This window comes from Oreochromis niloticus, linkage group LG20 (genome assembly GCF_001858045.2).
Source record: "Oreochromis niloticus isolate F11D_XX linkage group LG20, O_niloticus_UMD_NMBU, whole genome shotgun sequence".
Classification (NCBI taxonomy): Eukaryota; Metazoa; Chordata; class Actinopteri; order Cichliformes; family Cichlidae; genus Oreochromis; species Oreochromis niloticus.
Window position 1 is genome coordinate 20,620,621 of NC_031984.2, and position 22,856 is coordinate 20,643,476.

Sequence of the window (22,856 nt, forward strand, 5' to 3'; positions counted from 1 at the left end):
AATTGGGAAGGGGGTACACTTTTGCACACTAGTGCAAGTAAAGGACAGAAATTGGACAAGTGCAGGACAAAAGTAGTCGGCCTAAAAAATATCTAATACATATGAAAAATGTCTGAAATCCATGTACGTAAAAAAACTGTTTGCTGAAGCCTCATCAAAAATAGTCTCAGTGGAAGGCTGGCTGTCAAGAAGTCATGCTTAAGAAAGGGAAATGTGAGACACTGTCAGTCATGGATTGGCCTCCTCGGAGTCCAGACCTCAACATTATTGAAGCAGTGTGGGATCATCTAAAGGTAGCCATCAGCCAAAGAAGAGCTTTGAATGTCCTTCAAGAAGCCTGGAGAATTAATCCTGAAGATTACTTAAAGAAATAACAGGGAATCTTATGTCATAGAGTTCACACTGTGTTGAAGAATAAAAGTGGTCATACCAAATATTGACTTTCAAGCTCATTAGAATTGTACAAACTCTGTTTTTTGGGGGGGGTTTTGCCTTAAAGATCCACATATGTCTGCATGCTTCAATAAATCCATGCATCAATTTCCCATTTTCCAAGCACAATATTTAAAAAATGAGGCGTGGCTCAAAATCTTTGCACAATGTTGTAGAAGTACTTGAAAGAGTATTATTCAATGCCTTTGTATACATCGTTTCCTTTCATATCCCTTTTTTAATTAAACTAAGTCTCCACTTTAATCATTCATATTAATCATTACATTACAATAGAAAACATGTTTTTGATATGATAACTGAACACAGATAAAACAGTATAAATGCTCATTATGATGTAGTTTCTTTAATTAAAACTGCAGCACTGTAAGTGTTCATGGTATTCCTCTTGGACATGCATGGAAAAGTAAATATATTCATATAGTACAGATATGTACAATACAAGGACAATTTTAGAAATCATCAGTCCAACAAAGGGAGTGTGAAAAACCATCAATACACTATGTGTAATTTTCACATTACTGTATTTCCCACTAAATTGCTATGTTTAGAACAAGTCTGGCCCATCGTTAACAGGCAAAAGACTGTAAAGATTATTGTTATTTGACCAATTAAAACAATAAGTTAGACAAGGAAGCTCAAAAGACACGACCGATTGTTAAAAGGTATTAAAAAAAAAGAAGAAGAAAAGAAAAAGAGGGGGTAAAATTTCTTTTAAAAAAAAGAACAAAAACAAAAAGCACAAGTCCATTTTTCTGTTGAGAAAACAAACCAACAAAAACACAAATCGTTGTGTTAAAGAAATTAGTCTCTATATTCATCAGCACAATCAGAAGCATTATGACGAAGAGTGTGTGGTGCTAAAGACAGCACGCAACAAAAGAATATAAGAAAACATAAAAGCTAAATGCAGTTTGAATTTTCATTTCAAATGAACAATCGTCTATTTGACTGCCAGCAAATTACACAAATTGCCGGGGTCGCCATTGGGACTGTAGGAGGAGAGGTTCAGTCAAAAGGGAAAAGGTATTAAAGTTGCTCAGCAAATTCCCATTCGTGTATACAGTACAGATAACAGAAAACCATCATTAAAAAACAAAAAACAAACAAAAAAACATTCTGATATCTCTGAAAAAAAAAAAAAAAGGATAAAGCAAAAAAAAAAATGTAAATTGAACAGAAATACAAAGCAATAGTTAACCTGCATTACTTTAGTGCATAAATGTCCTTATGTTAATAAGTCATATCCTGTTTCTGAAATATCATATCTCGCAAAAATATTAAGAAAGAGGGCAAAAGAGGGACAGGGGAAAAAAAGCAAACCACTTTGAGCATTCATGTAAAAATATATCGATATCTGGATAAAACATCTGGGGGACATTGTAAAAGAACTGGAGCCTTTCAGAAACAGTCACAGGACAGCTCGTCTTCTGCCCTTAAAGCTTTGACCACTGGAGATGTCTTTGCTCTGTCTCTCCACCAGATGACAGACAAGTACTTCAATATTTTAACAATATTCTTAAAAGACACTTTTTATGTACTTAAAGGCCTCAAAAAGCTTTGTTTATTAATTAAATGTTATATTTACTGATGTTCATTTTTTCCCAATTTATATACTGACTAATATAATTTCTCTAGAGCTGTTTTTTCCCCCCATACAAGCAAATCTGTATATATTTATGTGAGGGGGATATCGGAGGCACAAATGTGATCTTAAGGCAAAATGATCAAACACTGTGTGAAAGACTGTGTGTAAGTGCAAGTTACAAGCAGTGATATACTGTCATAGTGCCACTGCAACCTCTGAATCACAAAATAACAGTCAGGGTATTCACTTCTGTCCCAGGACAAGTACCAGATAGTCTTTGGAGAGATCCATTATGGCTTAGTTTCGGTTTGGTAGAGAGCATACAGAACGAGGGGTTCATCGCATTTTCAAACGAGCAGCAAAGGATGTGCAACCATCCTGAGAAGTGTGAAAATAACAGTTACAGTAAGTCCAGCAGGGCCCACACACGGAGAAAACACAGTCACCAGAACAGTTACATGTAAAAATGGAAAAAGCCATCCATTTACATACCAATAAACCACCTGCCTGTTTCAGGAAATATGAAAAGGTGGAAAAAGTTCAATTCCCTTCAGGTCAGAAAAAAAAAAAATCTGCTCCAACAAACTTATTTTTAAATCGCAATCTAACATATTTTTGGTTACATGGGTCAATCTGGGAGGATGTGCCAATTAGTTAAAAGAAATATAGCTGCACATACTGTATCAAAAACATAACACCCTATTAGAAAAGTCACATGCTAACAATCTAGCTAATAATGCATCAGATCAGGAGTAGGCAAACTGCTATGTTCTGATGTACATAAATATACAATCACACACACACAGTTAATACACTTTATCATAAAGGGGTGTACATGAGGTAAGGTTTTTGGGTCCAGGTTGAGATCGTGTTGAGGCTGAGAACCATTTACTAAAGGTCTGAGTGAATAATTGAGATGTGAGTCAGAGAATTCTGGACAACTACCGCATCTTTGGAGCTGAGGATGTATAGGGAGGCATTCTGTGATGGCATGTGTGGGTGTGTGTGCAAGGCTAAAGTGACGAGGAGAGCAAGGCACTGTTCCCTGCTGGAAAAAGTGTAGAGCCCTGTGTGCTGTTTAATATCGGATTTGATCCAAAAAAAATATATATGTTTACGAAACACCTGTGCGGCACGTGTCCACGTGGGAAGATCATTATGGCAGTATACTTGATGCAGTCATACAGTCCAGTGAAGAGTCCTTATTACTGAAGTTGAGGACAGTTGAGCAGGGACGCACAGGAGGAAACAGGGGGGAGGGGGTATTGGAGTCCAGCCCCTGTAGTCTATGGCAAAGTTAACAGGAAGCTCTCTTAAAAGTCTCAGTCCTTTCCCAGAAGGCTGCTGATGAGCTCCAGGCCCCAGCAAGATGGCTCCCCAGGAGGGTTAGAAAGACCACAGAGGGGAGGGGAGGCAGAGGAGAAGATGTGAAATTCTGAATTTAAAGATGAGGGAACCTGGGAGGTGGGAGTCTTTTCTACCCTGGGTGATGAGCCAAGTGTGGGCCTTGGTGGCATCGCTCATCATCTGGCAGCAGATTGAGACTGTGCAGCCATGATAATGTGAGAGGGTCCGCTCTCAGCTCTCTGCTGCTGGCCCATTCCTGCCAGCACTGACATGGCCATAGCCTCAGCTGCTGCCCTTGAGCTCAGGCCGTTTTGCCCCGTAGAAGGGCTGGGCGCCAAAGAGCTGTGCTGAATCACCGGGGCAGGGGAACCTGTAGGCTCTGACGTGTCTTTCATGCTCTCTTCTGCAGCTATACAGAAAAATAAAAAGGTACACAGGCAAAGATATTTATCTCATTTATATTGAGCACATTCCACAGTTTTCATTGCTGAAAATCTTTGGACATTATGTTAATTTTTATTCGAGTGAAAATCAAGCTATATTCAGTAACTTTATCCCGTCCAAAATCTAGGAAATGCACCAAAAAAAATTTATAAATAAAACGAGAAGTACTTGAACAAAGATTTTGCTACTTAATTATAGTTCTTGTTTTATTATTTTAATGTTACCATCAGCCCTTAGCAATATCGTGAATTAATCTAAATTGCAAATGTTGCTTTTTTATCCAACTCTATTAATAATTTTTAAACACATTACCATCCACTGTGGCCGTTGCCATAACAAACTGAACCCTAATTATTTCAACAAAATTACAATTGCTTTGTGGGCACTGAAGAAAACTACAGCTCACATGAAGCCACAGCAGCATGGCTACATTGTAACCTAGGCCTGCTCATGTCTTCTTGCAATCACAAGTAGAGAGCTACACAGCAAAGCCGTGTGTTTCGATTAAAATGTGAGAGCGACTTTGAGGTTCCAATTTCATTTTAGCTCTTTATGCTTTGCGCAATACATCAACTATATTTCTACATATCTAAGACATGCAATTGAGACTCAAGTTTCCTCTAACTTTAAATAGCACCGTGTGAATAACAGGGCATAACTGTGCAGGGCTCACCTAAGTAGGCAGTCTTCTTTTGTAAGGTGGTTACAGGACAGTCCTTGTGGGCCAGCAGCAGCTGCTTTAAATGAGCCACCTCATTACGCAACAGAGACACTTCATTCTGAGAGGATAGGAAAAAAAAAATCAGACTGATTAGTACTACAATACTACATTTCAGAAATTACAGTACACTTCCCAAACCAATGAGAAAAAAAAAAAACAAACTAGTAATGCTTGGTTATGTAATTTAAAATACAGACTTCCCATATTTTTCTTCCCTAATGGATTTTCCGGTAGAAAAAAACTAATGTTGAAATGGTTTTGCTTCCACTGCAGAGCAGCGTACATTTCCCACAAGGCGTAAGGTATAAATATTACCTAAAGTTTCCACTTGACAAAATAAAGATATGAAACAAGATGTAGTGGTTTCCATTGTTTCAAATCTATCAGCTATGTTCATTTGTAAAAAATTTACTCAATACTAATGCGAACTCATTTATCTTATCTGGAATCCACCTCTCAAACTTTTACAAGTAGTTAGAAGCCCCATCACCAGCATCCACCCACTGGAGGCCCACTCACCGACAGTGAGACGTTCAAAGTGCTGAGCTCCTCAGCTTTCTTCTCTAGGGAGTTTACCCACAGTTTGCGTTTCTGTCTGCAACGGGATGCTGCTGCCCGGTTCCTCTCGAGGAAACGCTGCCTTCGTTCGTCGGGGTCATCGTCTGTCGTCCGCCGTCGACGCCCACCTGTAGGCTGTGCTGGAGATACCTGGAGGGAGAAGCAGGGTAAAGGTCAGAAGGAAACGCACAGACAGACGAGATGAGTGGAAGAAAGACGAAAAAGGGAAGTATGAGTCACAGTTTCATTTTAGCCAGCACACACCAGAGTCATCTCGGCACAACAAGAACATCCCCAATTTTCTGTTAACTAAAACAGGTGATGTGATATACAGTGGCTTGCAAAAGTATTCGGCCCCCTTGAACTTTTCCACATTTTGTCACATTACAGCCACAAACATGAATCAGTTTTATTGGAATTCCACGTGAAAGACCAATACAAAGTGGTGTACACGGGAGAAGTGGAACGAAAATCATACATGATTCCAAACATTTTTTACAAATAAATAACTGAAAAGTGGGGTGTGCGTAATTATTCAGCCCCCTGAGTCAATACTTTGTAGAACCACCTTTTGCTGCAATTACAGCTTCCAGAGTCTTTTAGGGTATGTCTCTACCAGCTTTGCACATCTACAGACTGAAATTCTTGCCCATTCTTCTTTGCAAAACAGCTCCAGCTCAGTCAGATTAGATGGACAGTGTTTGTGAACAGCAGTTTTCACATCTTGCCACAGATTCTCGATTGGATTTAGATCTGGACTTTGACTGGGCCATTCTAACACATGGATATGTTTTGTTTTAAACCATTCCATTGTTGCCCTGGCTTTATGTTTAGGGTCGTTGTCCTGCTGGAAGGTGAACCTCCGCCCCAGTCTCAAGTCTTTTGCAGACTCCAAGAGGTTTTCTTCCAAGATCGCCCTGTATTTGGCTCCATCCATCTTCCCATCAACTCTGACCAGCTTCCCTGTCCCTGCTGAAGAGAAGCACCCCCAGAGCATGATGCTGCCACCACCATACTTGACAGTGGGGATGGTGTGTTCAGAGTGATGTGCAGTGTTAGTTTTCCGCCACACATAGCGTTTTGCATTTTGGCCAAAAAGTTCCATTTTGGTCTCATCTGACCAGAGCACCTTCTTCTACATGTTTGCTGTCCCCCCCACATGGCTTGTGGCAAACTCCAAACGGGACTTCTTATGGTTTTCTGTTAACAATGGCTTTCTTCTTGCCACTCTTCCATAAAGGCCAACTTTGTGCAGTGCACGACTAATAGTTGTCCTATGGACAGATTCCCCCACCTGAGCCGTAGATCTCTGCAGCTCGTCCAGAGTCACCATGGGCCTCTTGGCTGCATTTCTGATCAGCGCTCTCATTGTTCGGCCTGTGAGTTTAGGTGGACGGCCTTGTCTTGGTAGGTTTACAGTTGTGCCATACTTCTACCATTTCTGAATGATGGCTTGAACAGTGCTCCGTGGGATGTTCAAGGCTTGGGAAATCTTTTTGTAGCCTAAGCCTGCTTTAAATTTCTCAATAACTTTATCCCTGACCTGTCTGGTGTCTAAATCCAATCGAGAATCTGTGGCAAGATCTGAAAACTGCTGTTCACAAACGCTGTCCATCTAATCTGAGTGAGCTTGAGCCGTTTTGCAAAGAAGAATGGGCAAGGATTTCAATCTCTCGATATGCAAAGCTGGTAGAGACATACCCTAAAAGACTGGAAGCTGTAATTGCAGCAAAAGGTGGTTCTACAAAGTATTGACTCAGGGGGCTGAATGATTACGCACACCCCACTTTTCAGTTATTTATTTGTAAAAAATGTTTGGAATCATGTATGATTTTCGTTCCACTTCTCATGTGTACACCACTTTGTATTGGTCTTTCATGTGGAATTCCAATAAAATTGATTCATGTTTGTGGCTGTAATGTGACAAAATGTGGAAAAGTTCAAGGGGGCCGAATACTTTTGCAAGCCACTGTATAATAAAGAAAGTTTAGATGACTTAGATGTGATCATCTTTAATCCAAGTTTAAAGCATATTTTGTATGGATGAAAAAAGCATGTTACAGTCAGGAATTTATACTTAACAGAGTACCTGAGGTTGTGCAGGTGATGGTGCGTCTGGCTGCTGGACAAGCAGCTGACTCTGTTCTGCCTTCTGAGGTACCATGGGGCTGCTGCCCATGGCCATGATCCCCATACTCTGTCCTGATGGGCTTTGCAGCGCAGCCTTCAGACGCTACAGACCAACAGTCAAATAAGCAACATCAATAACAGCCAGAGGAATTAAAAAAACAAAAGAAAACAATCATGAAAAACTTCATTGTAACTTTGTAGAAATCTACAAGTCATAGAAAGCATGTCTGAATCAGTCCCAACAGCATTTATATAATTTCACTGTGCCGGGTCAACATTAACTGATTCACACTTTGCAATAACAACCTGGACAAGACATTAGTTACCCATCTTTGGCATGTTTTAAAGTTGTTGATCACACTACTGGAGAAGCCCGATTCTCTCCAAGGAGATCATTTACAGATGTGCTCTCTCTGAACTGTTTTCAGCAACAGATTCATGTGACCTCCTTCATTCAGATCTGGGGGCTTTATATGTTCCTGCGGCAGTTTTCGGATGATGTTGCTGGATTTTGATCATGTTTGATTTAAATTGTGAATAATTCAGCTCACAGTGATGATTAAAAAAGAAATGACTGCAGCCCTGAAGGTACACAAGCGGTCAAATGTTATACATATACAGCAACCTCTTGATAATGATCATATTGTATTAGGAGAGCCATGAACAGAAAGATTCTGCACATCAGCCCGAAAAACCCCCCAACCCCAAATAAAAACAAAAAACCCAAACAAAAATTAGTCTTTAATTACACTGATGATCATCTTCTTACGACTGAAGGAGTGAGGGCCTAGGGTAAACAGAGGAATGTGCTAAAGGGGATACTTTATATGTTTTAAATACCATAAACAATGACTGCACTCTCTGTTTTATCTGGGACACAGCTACAAGGTGGAAACTGTGCATGAATCTCTGTGTGTGCATTGCACTATCATAAATTGAGTGCAAATTGTGTTGTCAGGTGAAAGGGTTACATAAACAAGCAACCACAGTAAAAGATCATATGACGAAGGACCTAAGCCTGTGCAGCGGAAGGCTGGAGGGTGAAGATGGAGACAAAAAGAACAGATAAATAGATAAAAATAGAGAGCTAATCTAGTGCTGACCATCTTGGCCTCTGAGTGGATGCTGTAGCCAGAGGGGGAGTTGGAGCCGCTGCTGCTGCCTCCCAGAGGAGGACCAGGGATCCCAGGAATGTTGGGTACCATGCACATGGGTCGAGCCAGCTGGAGATCAAATATGAGACACAAATGCATAGAAGTTGGTTTAGTTTTAACCTAAGTTATAAAGTTAAGTTACAACATACTTAGACTGTTAGTGTGCCTTACATTAATGACAGAAGGCATCTGAACAGGACCAGGCAGCACAGGCACAGCCTGACCAGAGGGAAGCATCATCATAGGGTAATGGCTGGTCGGTGAACTGGAGAGACAGACAGCAGAGGACAAATAAGAACAGGAGATTCACTCTTGTGTTTGTTAATTAATTTTAAATTATGCTTTTTAAGAAATAGAACATGCAGTCCATCACTTAATGATGAGAAAATATTTTGTAGATTCATGAACTAAATTGTATTTTTTTTCCTCTCAGAGTAGGCTACAATCAAATGACGAAACTGGGTTCACGTGTGTAACACAATATTATAATCCAGTAAAAAATACAATTTGAAAACTAAACTTGAAAAATAAATACGAATATTTAAACTAAGCTCAAACTGAAACATAGTTTTACTGTTTGCTAGTTTGGCAAAAAAAACCCAAAACTATTACAACCTCCCTGATGAAGCACTAAAGGTCATGTTTACTGAGACTTTGTATAGTTTTGTTTTATTATTGTAATATCTATTAATCCATCTACTAAAAAATGAAAAATTATACAAAGTAGACTAAAACTAAACATTTTCAAAGAATAGAAACGAAACTGTGACAAGAAAACCCAGTGTGGAAACAAACTGAAACTAAACCGAATGGAAAAACAAAACATCAAAATGGAAAGAAAAGAAAATACAAAACTACACTAGCTCTGATATTGATGACGCCAAATAGTTTGATCTTAGCTTGAATCACCAATTCTGTCAAAACACAAATATATTTGAATGCAAACACTCTCCAAATTATGATTTAACATATATGCATTCCCTCTAATACCAGTTTTTAACCAGTTTAGTGCTTTTTCACATTTTACATGTCCAAGAAAAAGATAAAAAGTTAAGACTTATATTACGACTTCCTTCGAAACCTTGAGCGTGACAAGCAAGGGATTTTTACCCTCTCTGCAGCTATTTTTCACAAATGTGTGAAGCTGTCGACTTTTGTCTGAAACACCGTGCAGCGTCCGTAACAGTGCATAACTTGACTGATGCAACAGCAAATATAAACATTACTTTATCAGATTTTCTATTTATAATTGCTATAGATCCTATGGATATAATATTGCTGCAGACATAAGGAAGAATCGTGTTGCAGGCTCGGGTTTTGTGCTGCATGTTGCAGGTTATAGTTGCCCGTACAGTAACTGACATTCTACACATCTACATATCTGTATATGAATATAAAGAAATGTGTGATTACAAGGGAAAACTGCAACAGCTGGTAATTCTAACACCTATTTTGTAGTGTCTGTAACAGGAAAAACAAATTCAATAGTTCCTTTTAAAGCGGCATATCTTTTTTATTAATCATGAATACTGTCGCAAAACTTTACATCCTATTTCACAAGATCAAAACTGGCATAATTTTTTGTCAGTAGAGCACAGCTTTTGGTTGTTTTTCACTATGGCTGACCCGTCGGGCCCACAAAAAAAAGAACGAAAGAAAGAACATGATGGCATCTTTGATATTAAAGGTTCACTTGCAAGAACATGAGATGTTGTCACATTGTTTGCAAAACATGTTTTTTCAGCTAGACAAGCATTTATTTTAAGTTGCAGATTTTGCTTAAAGCGGTTAGCAAAGGCCAACCAAAGGATTTGGAACTTGACTTACCCCAAAGTACGATTTGAGGGTGGAGCCTGTGTGATGACGGAGGTGGGTGATGGCATGGTGGGCTGAAGAGCATCAAAGCCCAAATGTAGTGGGAGGGAACCTGGACGCACAATAGTCGGGGTAGGGGCTGAATTCCTGGGTGGTGTGTCCTACAAAATAAAATAAAATAAATTAGGCTTTTATGTCACACATCATTTGTACCCCACAATAAATTTCTGTAACCACTGCAGCTGCGAGTATCATGAATTACTTGCAACATCGCTTAGAGATACTCCTCTCTTCTCTACACGCCTATGCAATCCCCCTTATCAGGTTTTCTTGTACCTTTCCTTTAACTATAGGCTCCCTGTTGCTGTCCGACTTCCCAGATGAGGATTCAGGGCTGCCTGGTGGTGAAGAATCAACTTCTACAGGTGCCTCCTGTTTCACCTTCACTTCTGATGGCGTCTGCAGGCTCATGTCCAAAGCCACAGAGTTCGAAGCAGGGAGCTGAAAAATGAGTTACAGATAAAGAGAATAGGCTTACACTACATATAGACTGAAGTATATTAAAAAAAGAAAAAAAAAAGGGAAGTGGGCATTCATCACATAAACTAAACAGCCACAACCCCAGCTCTGAAACGCATATAAAGCGCAATAAAACACCAAACCGTTTAAAAAGAGACTGCTGCAATAACCGAAATGCTAACAATACACAGACTGTGTGCAAGGCAGGAATTTCAAGTTTGTAATTTTTTTGACTGAATTAATACTTGAGATAAGAAAGAAGGAAGTAAAATGATATTTTTTCAGTCATGTCAAGTCTCTGTAGAAAATTTCTTCGGTTACTGTACACTGTAATGCACACGGTCATGCACACGGTCATGCACAAGCGCAGAGATAAAAGAAGATAAAATCATCAACCACAAGTGTTGCTTACAGAGTTCTTGGCCCTCTTCTCATCATCATCTTGTTCAAAGGAACTGGCCAGCTCATTGAACAGGCCAACCTCCTCGCAGTTCTTTAGGAAACGAGTGGGAGTAGGTGTCTGGTCTAGGAAAACGTAATGAGCAGATATAACTATTCAAAGTAACAACACCACCGTTAGTTCACACTTACACTGAATATAAAAGCCCATGTGATATCTAGTGTTGGAGCACACTGACGTTAGGGTAAATATTGTTCATCTGAATGCTGGGGGACGACATTTAAAAACACAGTGAAGATGAACGTCTGTCTCACACGGACGAGAGTACCTGCAATAATGACCGAATCGGTCCTGGCTGGTCCGAATTTCAGCGTCATCTCATGTTTGTGTTTGTGTACTGCCAAGTGGTCCTCATTGGTAAACCTCTGGAAAAGTGAACAAGACGAAAGTGAACATTGAACATTGAATTAGCCTAAAAGAAACGGCAACTGCGTTCTGAAGAGACATCCTGTATATTCTATTGCTAAAATCAGCGATAGATAATCTTTTGTGGCCAACACATGCAGTCTATGGAGGACCCAGTACGTGACAAAAAGGTGAAAATGTCAACAACTTGATAGAGAAGTATATATAAACAAAAATAAAGGAAGAGGGAAAAAAACAATATATTGACAGAACTGACCACAAAAGCTGCAGAAATAGCTGCTCACGTAACTTGGTGTTGTCTAATGAATTAGTGTGTAAAACACAAGTATGAACTGTGAGTCTGTAACGATAAAAGAAAGTCTGAATTCTGTTACTTCCTTTTGGGTGCTTGCAGCTTAAGCTACAAGTAGCCTGGCGTTAGCTCAAATTGACCGCACAGAGGACGCCATTAACAGCCATCCTCAGAGACATGGAACTTCTTTTGAGAAGTGGTGAGGTGATTCACTCGAGAGACGTAGGAGGAATAATCTTGGCTCTGGCACCAGCCTATTCACCATTCACTGAGGCCTATTTTAGGGCGCCGTGTTGCAGTTGTGAGTTCAGTCGTGAGAGTGAAGTGGAAACACAGTCAAGTGTCGGGGGGCTTATTTTTAGCCCGACCAGGAGCATCACCAATACGTGTCTCATCTGTCTCATTCCTCTGAACAAGGCTGCTAGATCTTGTGGAGAAAAACTATCTCCAACTAATCTCCATGTATGAGAAAATGGCAGCTAGAATTACTCCTCCCCACACAATAAATACTGGGCATCATATAATAGGGGGGCTGCTGTTGTTGTTTTTGTTGTTGTTGTTGTTAACTTGGTAAAAGGAAAATCCTGAGCAAAGCCAGGAATCAATCATCCTTGTTCTATTATGGGCATGATTCAGACTTTCCCAGAAGACAACTGTTGCATATAAAAGGGCAGCATTAACACAGTATTTGGACATAAAGGATACAATAATTAGCAGCAAATCGCAATTAAAGGCCAGAAAATGTATAAACATATAATGAAGGTGCTGGCAAATGTACAGGATAGAGTACTGAACCTCAATGCTTTTAATACCAACCACTACCACAGAGTAGTGGAAACCGTCAAATCAAATGCCTTGTCACCGGAAATTTAATTGTTGCCAATTTTAGACTGTATTTCCATTTACTTGCTTGTTAAGATAACACCAAGCCTGTGTCTATCAATATTTGTATATTACTCCTGTTTTAACTGCTGTGGCATGTGAGCTGGACCACTTGTGGTAAGAAACCTGCAGAGCACTAAACTGAGATTTTGTCTTTTGTTGTTTTGGTTTAAGAAAAAAAAACCAAACAAAAAAAACCCTCAACCCTGGTTACCAAAAATCTGATGACGTGGCTCCATCACTAACTGCAGAAACACTTAATTTAGCTTGTTAAGAAAGTGGATTCATTATCAGCTACAGAGCCACATTTTTCTCTCAGGAGTAGGCAGAGATGAAAACCGAGCTAAAAGAAAGTAATATTAGAGTTAAGTGATCACAAACATGACTCCCCAAAAAAATCTGTAATCTTAACCAGCGAGAAGTTGTTACATGTGTACCATGACAACTTTATTCAATTTCACCTGGTTTTTTTTTGTTGTTTTTTTTAATTTCACTGATGCCTTTGACTTGTGTGTGTGTGTGTGTGTGTGTGTGTGTGTGTGTGTGTGTGTGTGTGTAAAGCAAGTGCATCTGATATCCCCGTGTTGGTGTGGTTCCTGCATTATCTTAACGCTTTAAAGCCAATGGTATCATATTTAATACACAGTTTCTACAAATTAAAGCTAATACATGCAAATTATTTTTTTTATCTCATCAGAAAGTTCAATAAACACTCAATTTCCAAAAAATTGTGATTTTCTGGCAATTATTTCATGGTTCAGGCTTTAGATCAGGATCAGCAGTGCGACTGAACGATCATGTTGTTGTGATATCACAGCTTTGCAATGTGGGGAAAAAAGACAAATGTTTTTCTCTTTGTTTATATAAAATTCTGTTCCAGAAAAAATTGTAAGAATTTCAAGTGTTTTCTTTATTTTTTCGTACAACAGAATAAATATATAATCATTAGCCAAATTCTTGGATAATGCTATTCTAACATAATTATCATGATATAGAAACACCAACACAGTGATATCAGATAGTGTGTGTAAAGTGACTGTGTTTCTTAAAAGATGCCAAACAAATGTGATTTCTTTTCTTCTTATTGTTTTTGTTTTGCATTTCTTCTGCATTCACTTCTTCTTCTTCCCCTCTGACATAGATTCAACCAAAATAAAAGAAAGAAAACTGTTTGTTTATAACCTTGTACGCGTTCTCTAAAATGAGGTGGCACTGCGATACTGACAACATACCCAAACATCTAGCACCACTCTACCATCCCACACCTGTTTATACAACAGTTTGGCTCTAAAACAATGCTTTGAGAGTGACACAGCTGCAGACCAGCACTGTCATCCACATCACTTTGCCTCTTTAGGTCTCTGTTGCTTAAGCAGTAAAATAAATTAATAATCAAACCAATGAAATATGCAGAGTATTTACATCACAAAAACATGTAAAGAAAGACAAAGGAAGGGTCCCTAGATGTCTGCGATGTTCTGAAAAGAAAATTACCAAACAACTCGTCATCACTTATTTATCGACTATGCATGTTCAACTGCTTTACATGACTGCTGTTCAAACCACAATCCCATTCTTCTGATCAGAGCATGGAAGAAGTCCCAAGAATCCTAAATGTTGCGTAAACCCATAAACACTTTCTTCCTTCAGATTCCCAGGAGGCATTTCACTACTAGCTCTAAGGATATCACACCCAAATGAACACAGCATCAGACATGATGATTTCCTGTGTTGAATAATCATGAGTCTAAGAACAGACTCCTTTTTAATTTCTCCCTTCTTCTATTCTATGATATCAAGCCAAGCCTCGTCGAAACACCACGTAACAGGCATGTGAGTGCACTACTGGCACTCAGCTGAGTCACTGCCTCGGCTCAAACCTGTGTCTGCAGGCGCTTAGAAGTCAGCAGTGACAGGTTGAAACAATAACGGTGCTCTGATTACTCACTGGAGCTTCCAGTGAGTCATTGCAAAAGGAGACAGCATTGTCTCACAAACGGCATGCTAGCATGAATGTCATCGGTGTGATGTTAATTATAAGTGTTGCATAAATATGTCAGTTTACGCTTGCAGTGAGAACGTATCTTTTCAGGGTTGTTGTATATAGCGCTACATTAAAACCAGCGCGTTCTCAAAAAGAATGTCTATTTATTTTTTGGTTTCATATAGTTTTCTTCGAGAAGAACAATACTGTGAAGTGCAGCACTGACCTTTGCTGAGCATTTACAAAAGGCAAAGATTACTACCACAGAGAGCAGGACATGAAAACAGAGGACTTACCTGTCCGCATCCAGGAGCATTGCACACGAAAGGTCGGTCGTCCCCCATTTTTGCAAAGAGCTTGCAATGTAACTGTGGTAGAGGAGAAGAAGAGAACATTGTTGCAGCTTTTTTTTTTTTTTTTGGTGTGTGTACTGGCAAAATCCTGAAAACAACAAAACAGAGATGCTGTGGCTTGTAGTCTTTAGTCTGAGCAGGAAGCCGAATGCTATTTAAAAATAACCCTGGCAAGGAGGAAAACACGCACAGTGGCAGCGAGAAGAAGTTTCCCTGGTGATACTTCCTTCACACACACGGGGGCTTCGGGCTGGCCAATGAGGAGCCTGCTTACACGAGAGGACGGCAGCTAGCGTTTACACAAAGACATCTCCGTCTCCTTCTCTTTCCCTGTCTCGTTTTTCCTCACTTCCAATCCCTCCTTCTCTCATTACCACTCTCTCCTCACCTCTCTGCCACCTTGCCTCCCCTCCCCTTCTTGTACCCCTCATTCAATGTTTCCCGCTCTCTGAGTCAGCTGTTTCTCTGTGCACGCACATGCAATCTAAGGTTAAGTACGTCCTCATTCACTTTATGAAGGTTTTCATGTGACTCCACACGACAGATCTCTGGCACTGGACACATTCCCATTGACCTCGCTTCAATTTGTTCTCCAGGTCATCTTACTACTTCTACATGAACATCTGAAACTTATATTTTAAATATTATGAAATTTTGCAATCTTAAGGTGGATGGTTCAGCTCCTGAGAAGCAGGATGAAGAGTTTTAAGGTAATTTGACATAGCTAAAACTAACAAGTTTTTTTGAAACATGACCATTTAACCACAGTTTAATGTTATATTAGTAAGTAGTTTAAATTGTGTATAGTTTTTTAAACAATATGTATATATTGCTAGGGTGTAGCTACCTTTTGCTAGCTGGTTGTTAACATGACTTATAAAAAAGCACATTAAACATAAAAAAGTTCATCAAAAGATGACCATTATTTCAAAAATATTTCAGGGCATAATCACGCCTTTTTGTATTTCTTTACTTCTAATAAATGTGCCCCAGGATTTTAGTTTTAGTGTACTATTAACACAGCGCAAGTATTTTGTAAAGTAAGTAAGTAAAAATAGAGGCATATGTGGGCAGCACTGTTGGCCCTTTTAATCTACTGAAAATACCTAAATACACAACATCCCTCTCACCTTCTTATTAAATGCTGTTGTTGAGAGTTAAATATGTGCATGTTTTATTTGTTTTCTTCTCCTGAAGTGGCAAAAAAAAAAAAAAAAAAAAAAAAAAAAAAAAAAAAAAAAGAAAAAGGCTGTGCAAGCATACTGCTTCAATCTCTAATGCCACCAACCCACCCCCACCCTGCGCTGCTCTGCACAGCTGAACAACACTGCACGTGGAGACAAACTGGGAAGTTTAGAAAAATAACTCATTAAATTTAAATCGGGAAATTGGAGGGGAGGGGGGAGGGGGTAGAGGCAACGGACATGAATGTTTTAGCATTCTCAGCTGGCCCAGAGTGACGTCTGGCAGCTATTACACAACACTGTCCCACTGAAAATACACCAACTACCATCATGCATCGAGGACTTTGTTATGTACACACGCAGACACAACTCACATGTAGACGAAGGAAAAATAAAGCCACTCACTGGTATTTACGTAATATACTGTATATATTATACTCTATGTCCTCCAGCTCTTGAGCAAAAATGTTGTCAGACTTTTGTGATTGAACACAAGCCCTAGGATGTCTTTTGTGATTCACCTCTTAAACTTTTACTTTAAAAAAAATGCAGATTTGAAGCCGGGGTAGACTCTCTGTTTTTACCATCAGCTGACAGTCCATAATTATCTTTCAGTTTATTGCAATTCAAAAAGCAAGAGCAAAACTCCTGCGCCTTTGCTGTTTTCCAGCTTGAGAAAACATATATTTAGAAAATATAGCCGATGGGCCAATCACAGGTCTTTCAAGACCAGACCAGTTGAGCAGTACTTTAAAACCACTGGCAGGCAAAGTGAATAACATTATACATTATTTCATTACAACAAAACGTTCTGCTGCTGCCCCTGTTATTTATGTATTATGCATTTATACATGTTATTGTGACACATACCAACCAACTAAGAACTGAGGCAGTCTAAAGTTGTCATGATACTATAATTTCAAACTCAACACTTGTACACAGAAAAATATTCGATACCCTTTTCAATACAACAGGGAAGATTTTCTGCATCCTGTAACTACACAAGTAATGGCAAAGTAGTGATATCTTGAAAAAGTTAAATTTGGGAAAATTTAAGTTGAAAAAGGTTAAGTTAGACTTAGCAAAATAAGTATTTTAGATCAAATTTAAAGGTTTTATTAGTTTTATGGATTATTTAATTAAATTTCTTTAACCTTCACAATCTGTAATGAAATTATCTTCGCGAACAAAAATTGTGAAAGACTTAACCGGTCTTTGATTGGATTTTAAAACTGACCTCACAGCTGGCTACAACAAAACAAGAAACAGATTTTAATAAACATTTGTTAAAAAAAAAAAAAAAAAAAAAAAAAAAAAGCTCAAGTTTCTCATCTGGTCCACATCTGCCGGCAGCAGATGTTGAATACAGTTCACACTGCTCCTCAGTCTGCAGCTCTTCACATACTCAGCTTTGCTCTTCAAGACTGAAACCCGTCCAATTCTGCTGCACTGCTCCAGATTTCACTCTCTATTTGCTCCAATTAGTTCTCCACACTCTGGACTCTCTGCTCAGTTCAACTATGCTTCCCCAACTGCTCTGCAAAGCCAGCAAAATGCCCAGTTCTCCATGTGTCTGTAATCCACTCTGTCACAGCTCAATATTCCATCCGCGGCCCATTCAGCCTGCAATAATTATTCATCTTTTGTCTGACTACAGTGGACTATCATCTGTTAATGATAACATATTACTAATGTGGCTATGGGGCAATTACTAATAGTTAACCAGCTATCATTACCATGTGTGCTGGTTAGATAACTGTTTAATATTTCAATGTTGTTGAAACTGGAGCTTTACTGACCTCTGAAATTCCTTCTAAAGTGTTCTACGGTATTATGGACAATAACTACTTCATCTGTTAGTGAGGGGAGGAGCTGTGGGCCTGACTACAACGGTGCTGCGTGCAGTTGTGTGTCAGCTGGAGGATGCAAAGACACCACTGTTTGTATTGATACTCTTGCAAACGAGTATCTTAATTTAATATTAATTTTGAGCACAGGTTTTTTTTTTTGTGACAACCCCCCTTATGGTAACTTCACTCGTCCTCGCCCGATTCCTCACTCAGCAGGACAATGCACCCACTACCATGCAAAAACTGATGAGTACAACTTCCAACATCCTAAGCTGATTGAGCAGCTGCGGGATGCACAGGAGCAAACACCACACCACACAGCTACCCATACGGCCCAAGGGATCACATCGCCAAAGTCATCCAATGAGAAGGCACGAGACATTCCCAGACGTCTCAGGTCCATGGCCCAACAGGGCAGAGATGTTATGAAAGAACACGTTCACCTGGGATATAAGGATTTGAATCTTGTTTGCAGCAAAGCATAGACAAATTTTCAACAGGTATGGAGAGTATGGATATGTCCATGCTCGTCAGGTGAAAGGGGCCAAAAACCAAAGAGGAGAAATCTGTTGAGAGGAGTATAGTAACATCGCTGTCTCATTACTTTTGAGCTGTTAAAAGTTTGTTTGTGAATTAAAAAGTTGCTTAGTACATAGAGGTATTTGACAAACTGGAAAGAAAAGACAAATTAAAAATGTTTAGCATTTCACTATTTCTGAGTTACTGACCACATCAACCTCGGCTGTACCTCTAACATGTGTTGTGCATGTCATTTAACATTATTGAGTGGGACAGATTATTCATTTTTTTGGCGAGGCATAAATGTCTGAAAGTTTTCCCAATGTTGAAGTCAGTATTTTTTCCTCCTTCCATCTCTCCCTCTGCAGTCCCTGAGCCAGCGCGTGATTACCGAAGCCTTGCGCTGGAATAAGACGCTCTCCCATGAAGCTTAGCTTGTAACAGACCTAACGGTTGCGTCTCTCTGCTTCATGAGAAAAGGGGTCTGCATCATATTTGCAGGCAAACGCTGCCCCTCTCTGCACACGTCAAAGAACCCATGAAACAGAGAAGTCTGATTTCTTGCAGGCAACAGGTCAGTGTAAGGCCCCTCACAAAGTACTTCCAATCTACTGAGTCTATTTGGGCAGACGTGTCTGCAAACGAGATACTCCATCTAGCTCGTTATACCGAGGGTGTGGACTGTTTGAGGAAATGGACACATCTGGCATCAGGAGTAGGAACAGATTTCAAAGTTTACATCTTACTAAAGACATGCTAGACATTAACTTGGCTGGCTGGCACCAACATGAAATGTGGGATTTGATTTTGTGGAAAATCCACCATAAATTCCAGATGACAGGGGTGGAAAACACCATTTGTTTTCATAGCTGCCCCAACCAATTGCTTAAACTGATTAAAACAGATGTGTAAAGGTCTTTTCTTCAGCATCTTTTACTTGGCTTCACATTAAGAAGCCATCCATAATTACCGCCTAGATTTATATTTATACAGGTAGAAATGATACAGTTAAATTAATGTTGCGACTGTCAGAAGTGTCTCACTAAAGTTTTCCTGTACCCTCAAATATCTACTTCATGCAGACCCCCAATTTCATGCAAGATAATCAGTCAACTCGTTACATCAGTCCTGATGCACATCACTGATATTAATTACAGGTTTTGATATCAAGTATTTTCACCTCCTTTCATCCAAGGTGACATGGAAGCACTCAGAGCGTTCTCATTTCTGTCTCTCTCATTGAGTCGATGCCAAAGTCCCAACATTAACTTGGATTTCTCCGACTCAGCAGGTGTAAGGGAACAAGTCCCAGCTATAATCAGCCACAGCCATCCAGTGTTTGATGCCGCCTGCTAGGAAACTGACTAAACAAACTGTATTAATAGCTTGCACTGCAGCCATGACTGTGGAATCTGGGGCTTAAATTGCCAGAGGGTAGGGAGACCCCACAAAGAGAAAAATAACTAAAGGGGGCTGGAAGGGAGAGGGATAAAAAAAGAAACCGTGAAAGAAAAAAATGCAAATCAAATATGTGCTTGGATAATTATGGGATCAGAGGTGAGGTGCGTGAGCATTTGAGACAGGACATCCAGGTTTATGGCTGGGTGTGTGCAAGAACCAAAGTGTTTTGTTTATGTAAGCAAAGTGAGCACAAGATTTAGTAAATGGAACAAATGAAATCCTATTCCTACTTCTGCATAACCAACAAGGCCTGAAAGCTAAATCACTGTCGATGCAGGACAATACAGGATGGACTCAAGGGAGCTTCCTAAAATTAAATCAGAGACATTTTGTAGATTTGATTGTGGTCTGCAACTTTAACAAGCAAATATAGATTTACAACTATAAATTCAAAAAGAAGACCACATTAAAATGTAGCCAGTAGCTTTTACTCATGCTCTACAACACTTTCAAGCCAATCATTACTTAACTAATCTAATCAACAGAAATACCTAAAAGCATGCAATATACACTTTAAAAAAAAAAAAAGTTTAATTTTCAACCTGCAAAGAACATTTGTGTTGGGTCCAACTTCAAATACATGCAATTACTGAAGAGTAATGCAAGATGTTTGGTTGGACAAGACATAGTGTAGTTTCCTCTGTTCTAACACTTCTCTTAGTGAAGGAATGATGCACAACTCTGCCAAAAACATGACCTACATTTCTCAGGAAGGTGTTGACATGGATGGAGACATGGATCGTGGGGCGTTCAGCAGTTCAAATTGCAATACTGTGGATATCATTGGTATTTTTTTTTTTTTTTTAGGTTTTCTTGCATACCCAAATTATCGCAATATATCCTACCGCCAAAAAAAACTACACGAGCGCGCTTTTTTCCACATATTCGCCCATATAAACGACGATAATTTCAAGTTGAATTCCCAAAGTTCCACAAACTTTAGTTCCTTTGTGAAGACACCGCTGACTGTGTCGAAAAGGTTTGTCTTTTTTAGCCTCCATTACCTCTGGCTACGTACGGGTACATAAGCCCAGCCTTTTCCCGTAACAATGCCGCCTATACTGTTCAGCAATTGGCCACGAGAGCGTCAGTTAGCGACTTCTAAGGCACTCATAGGTTTAAACCCTGTCAATAACATCGGACAGCTGAATCTGATTGGCTAAAATGTCGAAATCAACTTTTTTTTCCTATCAACGCAAAACTAATGGCTAGCTAATGTGGCTAGCGTTAACAACAGGCCGAGCGCACACTTAAAAAGTGAGTGATAGCAGTACTTGCTACCACTTTCTGCCATGACAACAGACATATATTAAAATCAATTTAATAACATCCGACGTGAATTGCTGTATTTCAAAGTACACTTCGGGTATTTAGAATAACAAAAGCTGAAAAGGCTAGCACTTAGTTGGTTGGCGGAGTGACACTTGAGTGCAAAGCGAGACACAGTGGGTCCGAATGAAACGTTGTAGCTCCCACAACAGTTTTGACAACTACATAGACGTGTCGTTTTAACGTCAACAAACACTGAAAAGTGTCGTGTCGAGCGCGACATTGTAATCATTTACTATACTCGACTAATCTATGGTGAATTTAAAGGTTAATAAAGTGTTTACAAACTCACCCTCGCGCCCCTCTCTCTGACTCCCCTCTCCTCTCTCTTGGAATTTGACACTCCCCTTGACGCGGACTTATCGCGAGATTTCGTACAAGCTATCCCTGCCTGGCCACATGTAAAGAAATGTATCAGAAAGCTCCTACATTTATTTATTTTTAATTTAATCATATTGAAAGTTCTGTGTATATAAATTCAACCCAAATTTTCTACAGTTTAATGATGAAACGAATCTTCATTTTTGAACATTTTTCTGACTCATCAGAAATTGTAACCCTTACACTTATTTTTCTTTCTTGCTGCTATTTCTGTGTCTGTATCCCCCCAGCCTTTGTATGATCTTTAAGCATAGGATGACTAGACGGAAAAACAGTCTTTATGTTTTGTGTGTCATTTATTAAAGCTTAAACAGAGAAACATTGACCTCAAGTCCACCTATACAGTGGATGCAAATGCAGCAATTAAGATATTAGTTGTAAATGACTTGTGAAAAGAGGTAAATTTGGCTAAGGGGAAGTTGGTAAGAATTCCCCTCATAACTGTATACATTTGATGGGTTTTTGAACAATAAACTTTTGCAAATATAACACATCCTTTTAAGTACTGTACATTGTAAGTAGAAGCTTTATGGACGCTTGAACTGTCACTTAAATTTGTAAGATATGTCTCATTTGTCTGATATCATCAACATGTCATTAATTTAAAAAGTTACTGACTGTGCACCTGTGTGATTCAAAAAACATTAAAATGATGATACTTGTGGTGCATATGGTTATTAGTTTCATGATATCTTCTTTTTTTCAAGTCACTGACTGAAGTTTTGTTACATGTTATGTCACAGCTGTCAACAGTGGGGTCTTTCCCCTCTTAATTTGGTTTACTACCTGATATTCTCAACTTATCCCTTTGTAAAGGTACAATCCCCAAGTAGCTGGTTAAAAAAATCACAAATGAATATGCCTGAACTTGTGATCATGTAAATGTAGCTCTTCTTATACATTTGAAAAATGCATTCAAAAATGTATTCAGATAAACTGGCTGATGTAATCTACAGCCAGTGTTGCTTAACAATACATGTTTCCTCCGATATAGAAGTGTCACATTTACTTCAAAAGCAGTCTTACAAGCTGGTGACTTAGAGACAGGGCTAGAGGGACCCCCAATGGA

At 39.3% G+C, this 22,856-nt stretch overlaps 1 protein-coding gene across 2 annotated transcripts; it reads right to left on the minus strand.

The window, feature by feature from the left end:
* Positions 1–776: 776 nt before the first annotated feature.
* atf7a (activating transcription factor 7a) lies at positions 777–21,775 on the minus strand. Of its 2 annotated transcripts, none has more exons than XM_005478121.3 (12): positions 21,699–21,775; positions 15,007–15,078; positions 11,455–11,551; positions 11,139–11,251; positions 10,544–10,708; positions 10,220–10,368; positions 8,564–8,657; positions 8,342–8,461; positions 7,198–7,341; positions 5,070–5,258; positions 4,503–4,608; positions 777–3,794 (listed from the first exon to the last, which is right to left on the minus strand). In XM_005478121.3, exons 2-12 carry the CDS (start codon positions 15,052–15,054, stop codon positions 3,562–3,564), a joined length of 1,458 nt encoding a protein of 485 aa, XP_005478178.1. In that variant the 5' UTR covers positions 15,055–15,078; positions 21,699–21,775; the 3' UTR covers positions 777–3,561. The 2 variants fall into 2 exon arrangements, with proteins under 2 accessions (XP_005478178.1, XP_005478179.1); XM_005478122.4 differs by lacking the exon at positions 21,699–21,775 and adding an exon at positions 20,779–21,675.
* Between the last annotated feature and the right edge of the window lie 1,081 nt (positions 21,776–22,856).

Coding starts and splice junctions, on each gene's coding strand:
- atf7a (XM_005478121.3), bottom strand. CDS start 15,054: ATGGGGGACGACCGACCTTTCGTGTGCAATGCTCCTGGATGCGGACAG. Junction 8,658..10,219: donor CCCTCAAATCGTACTTTGGG/GTAAGTCAAGTT, acceptor CTGTCTCTCCAG/TTCACCGACCAGCCATTACC. Junction 8,462..8,563: donor AGATGCCTTCTGTCATTAAT/GTAAGGCACACT, acceptor TTTGATCTCCAG/CTGGCTCGACCCATGTGCAT.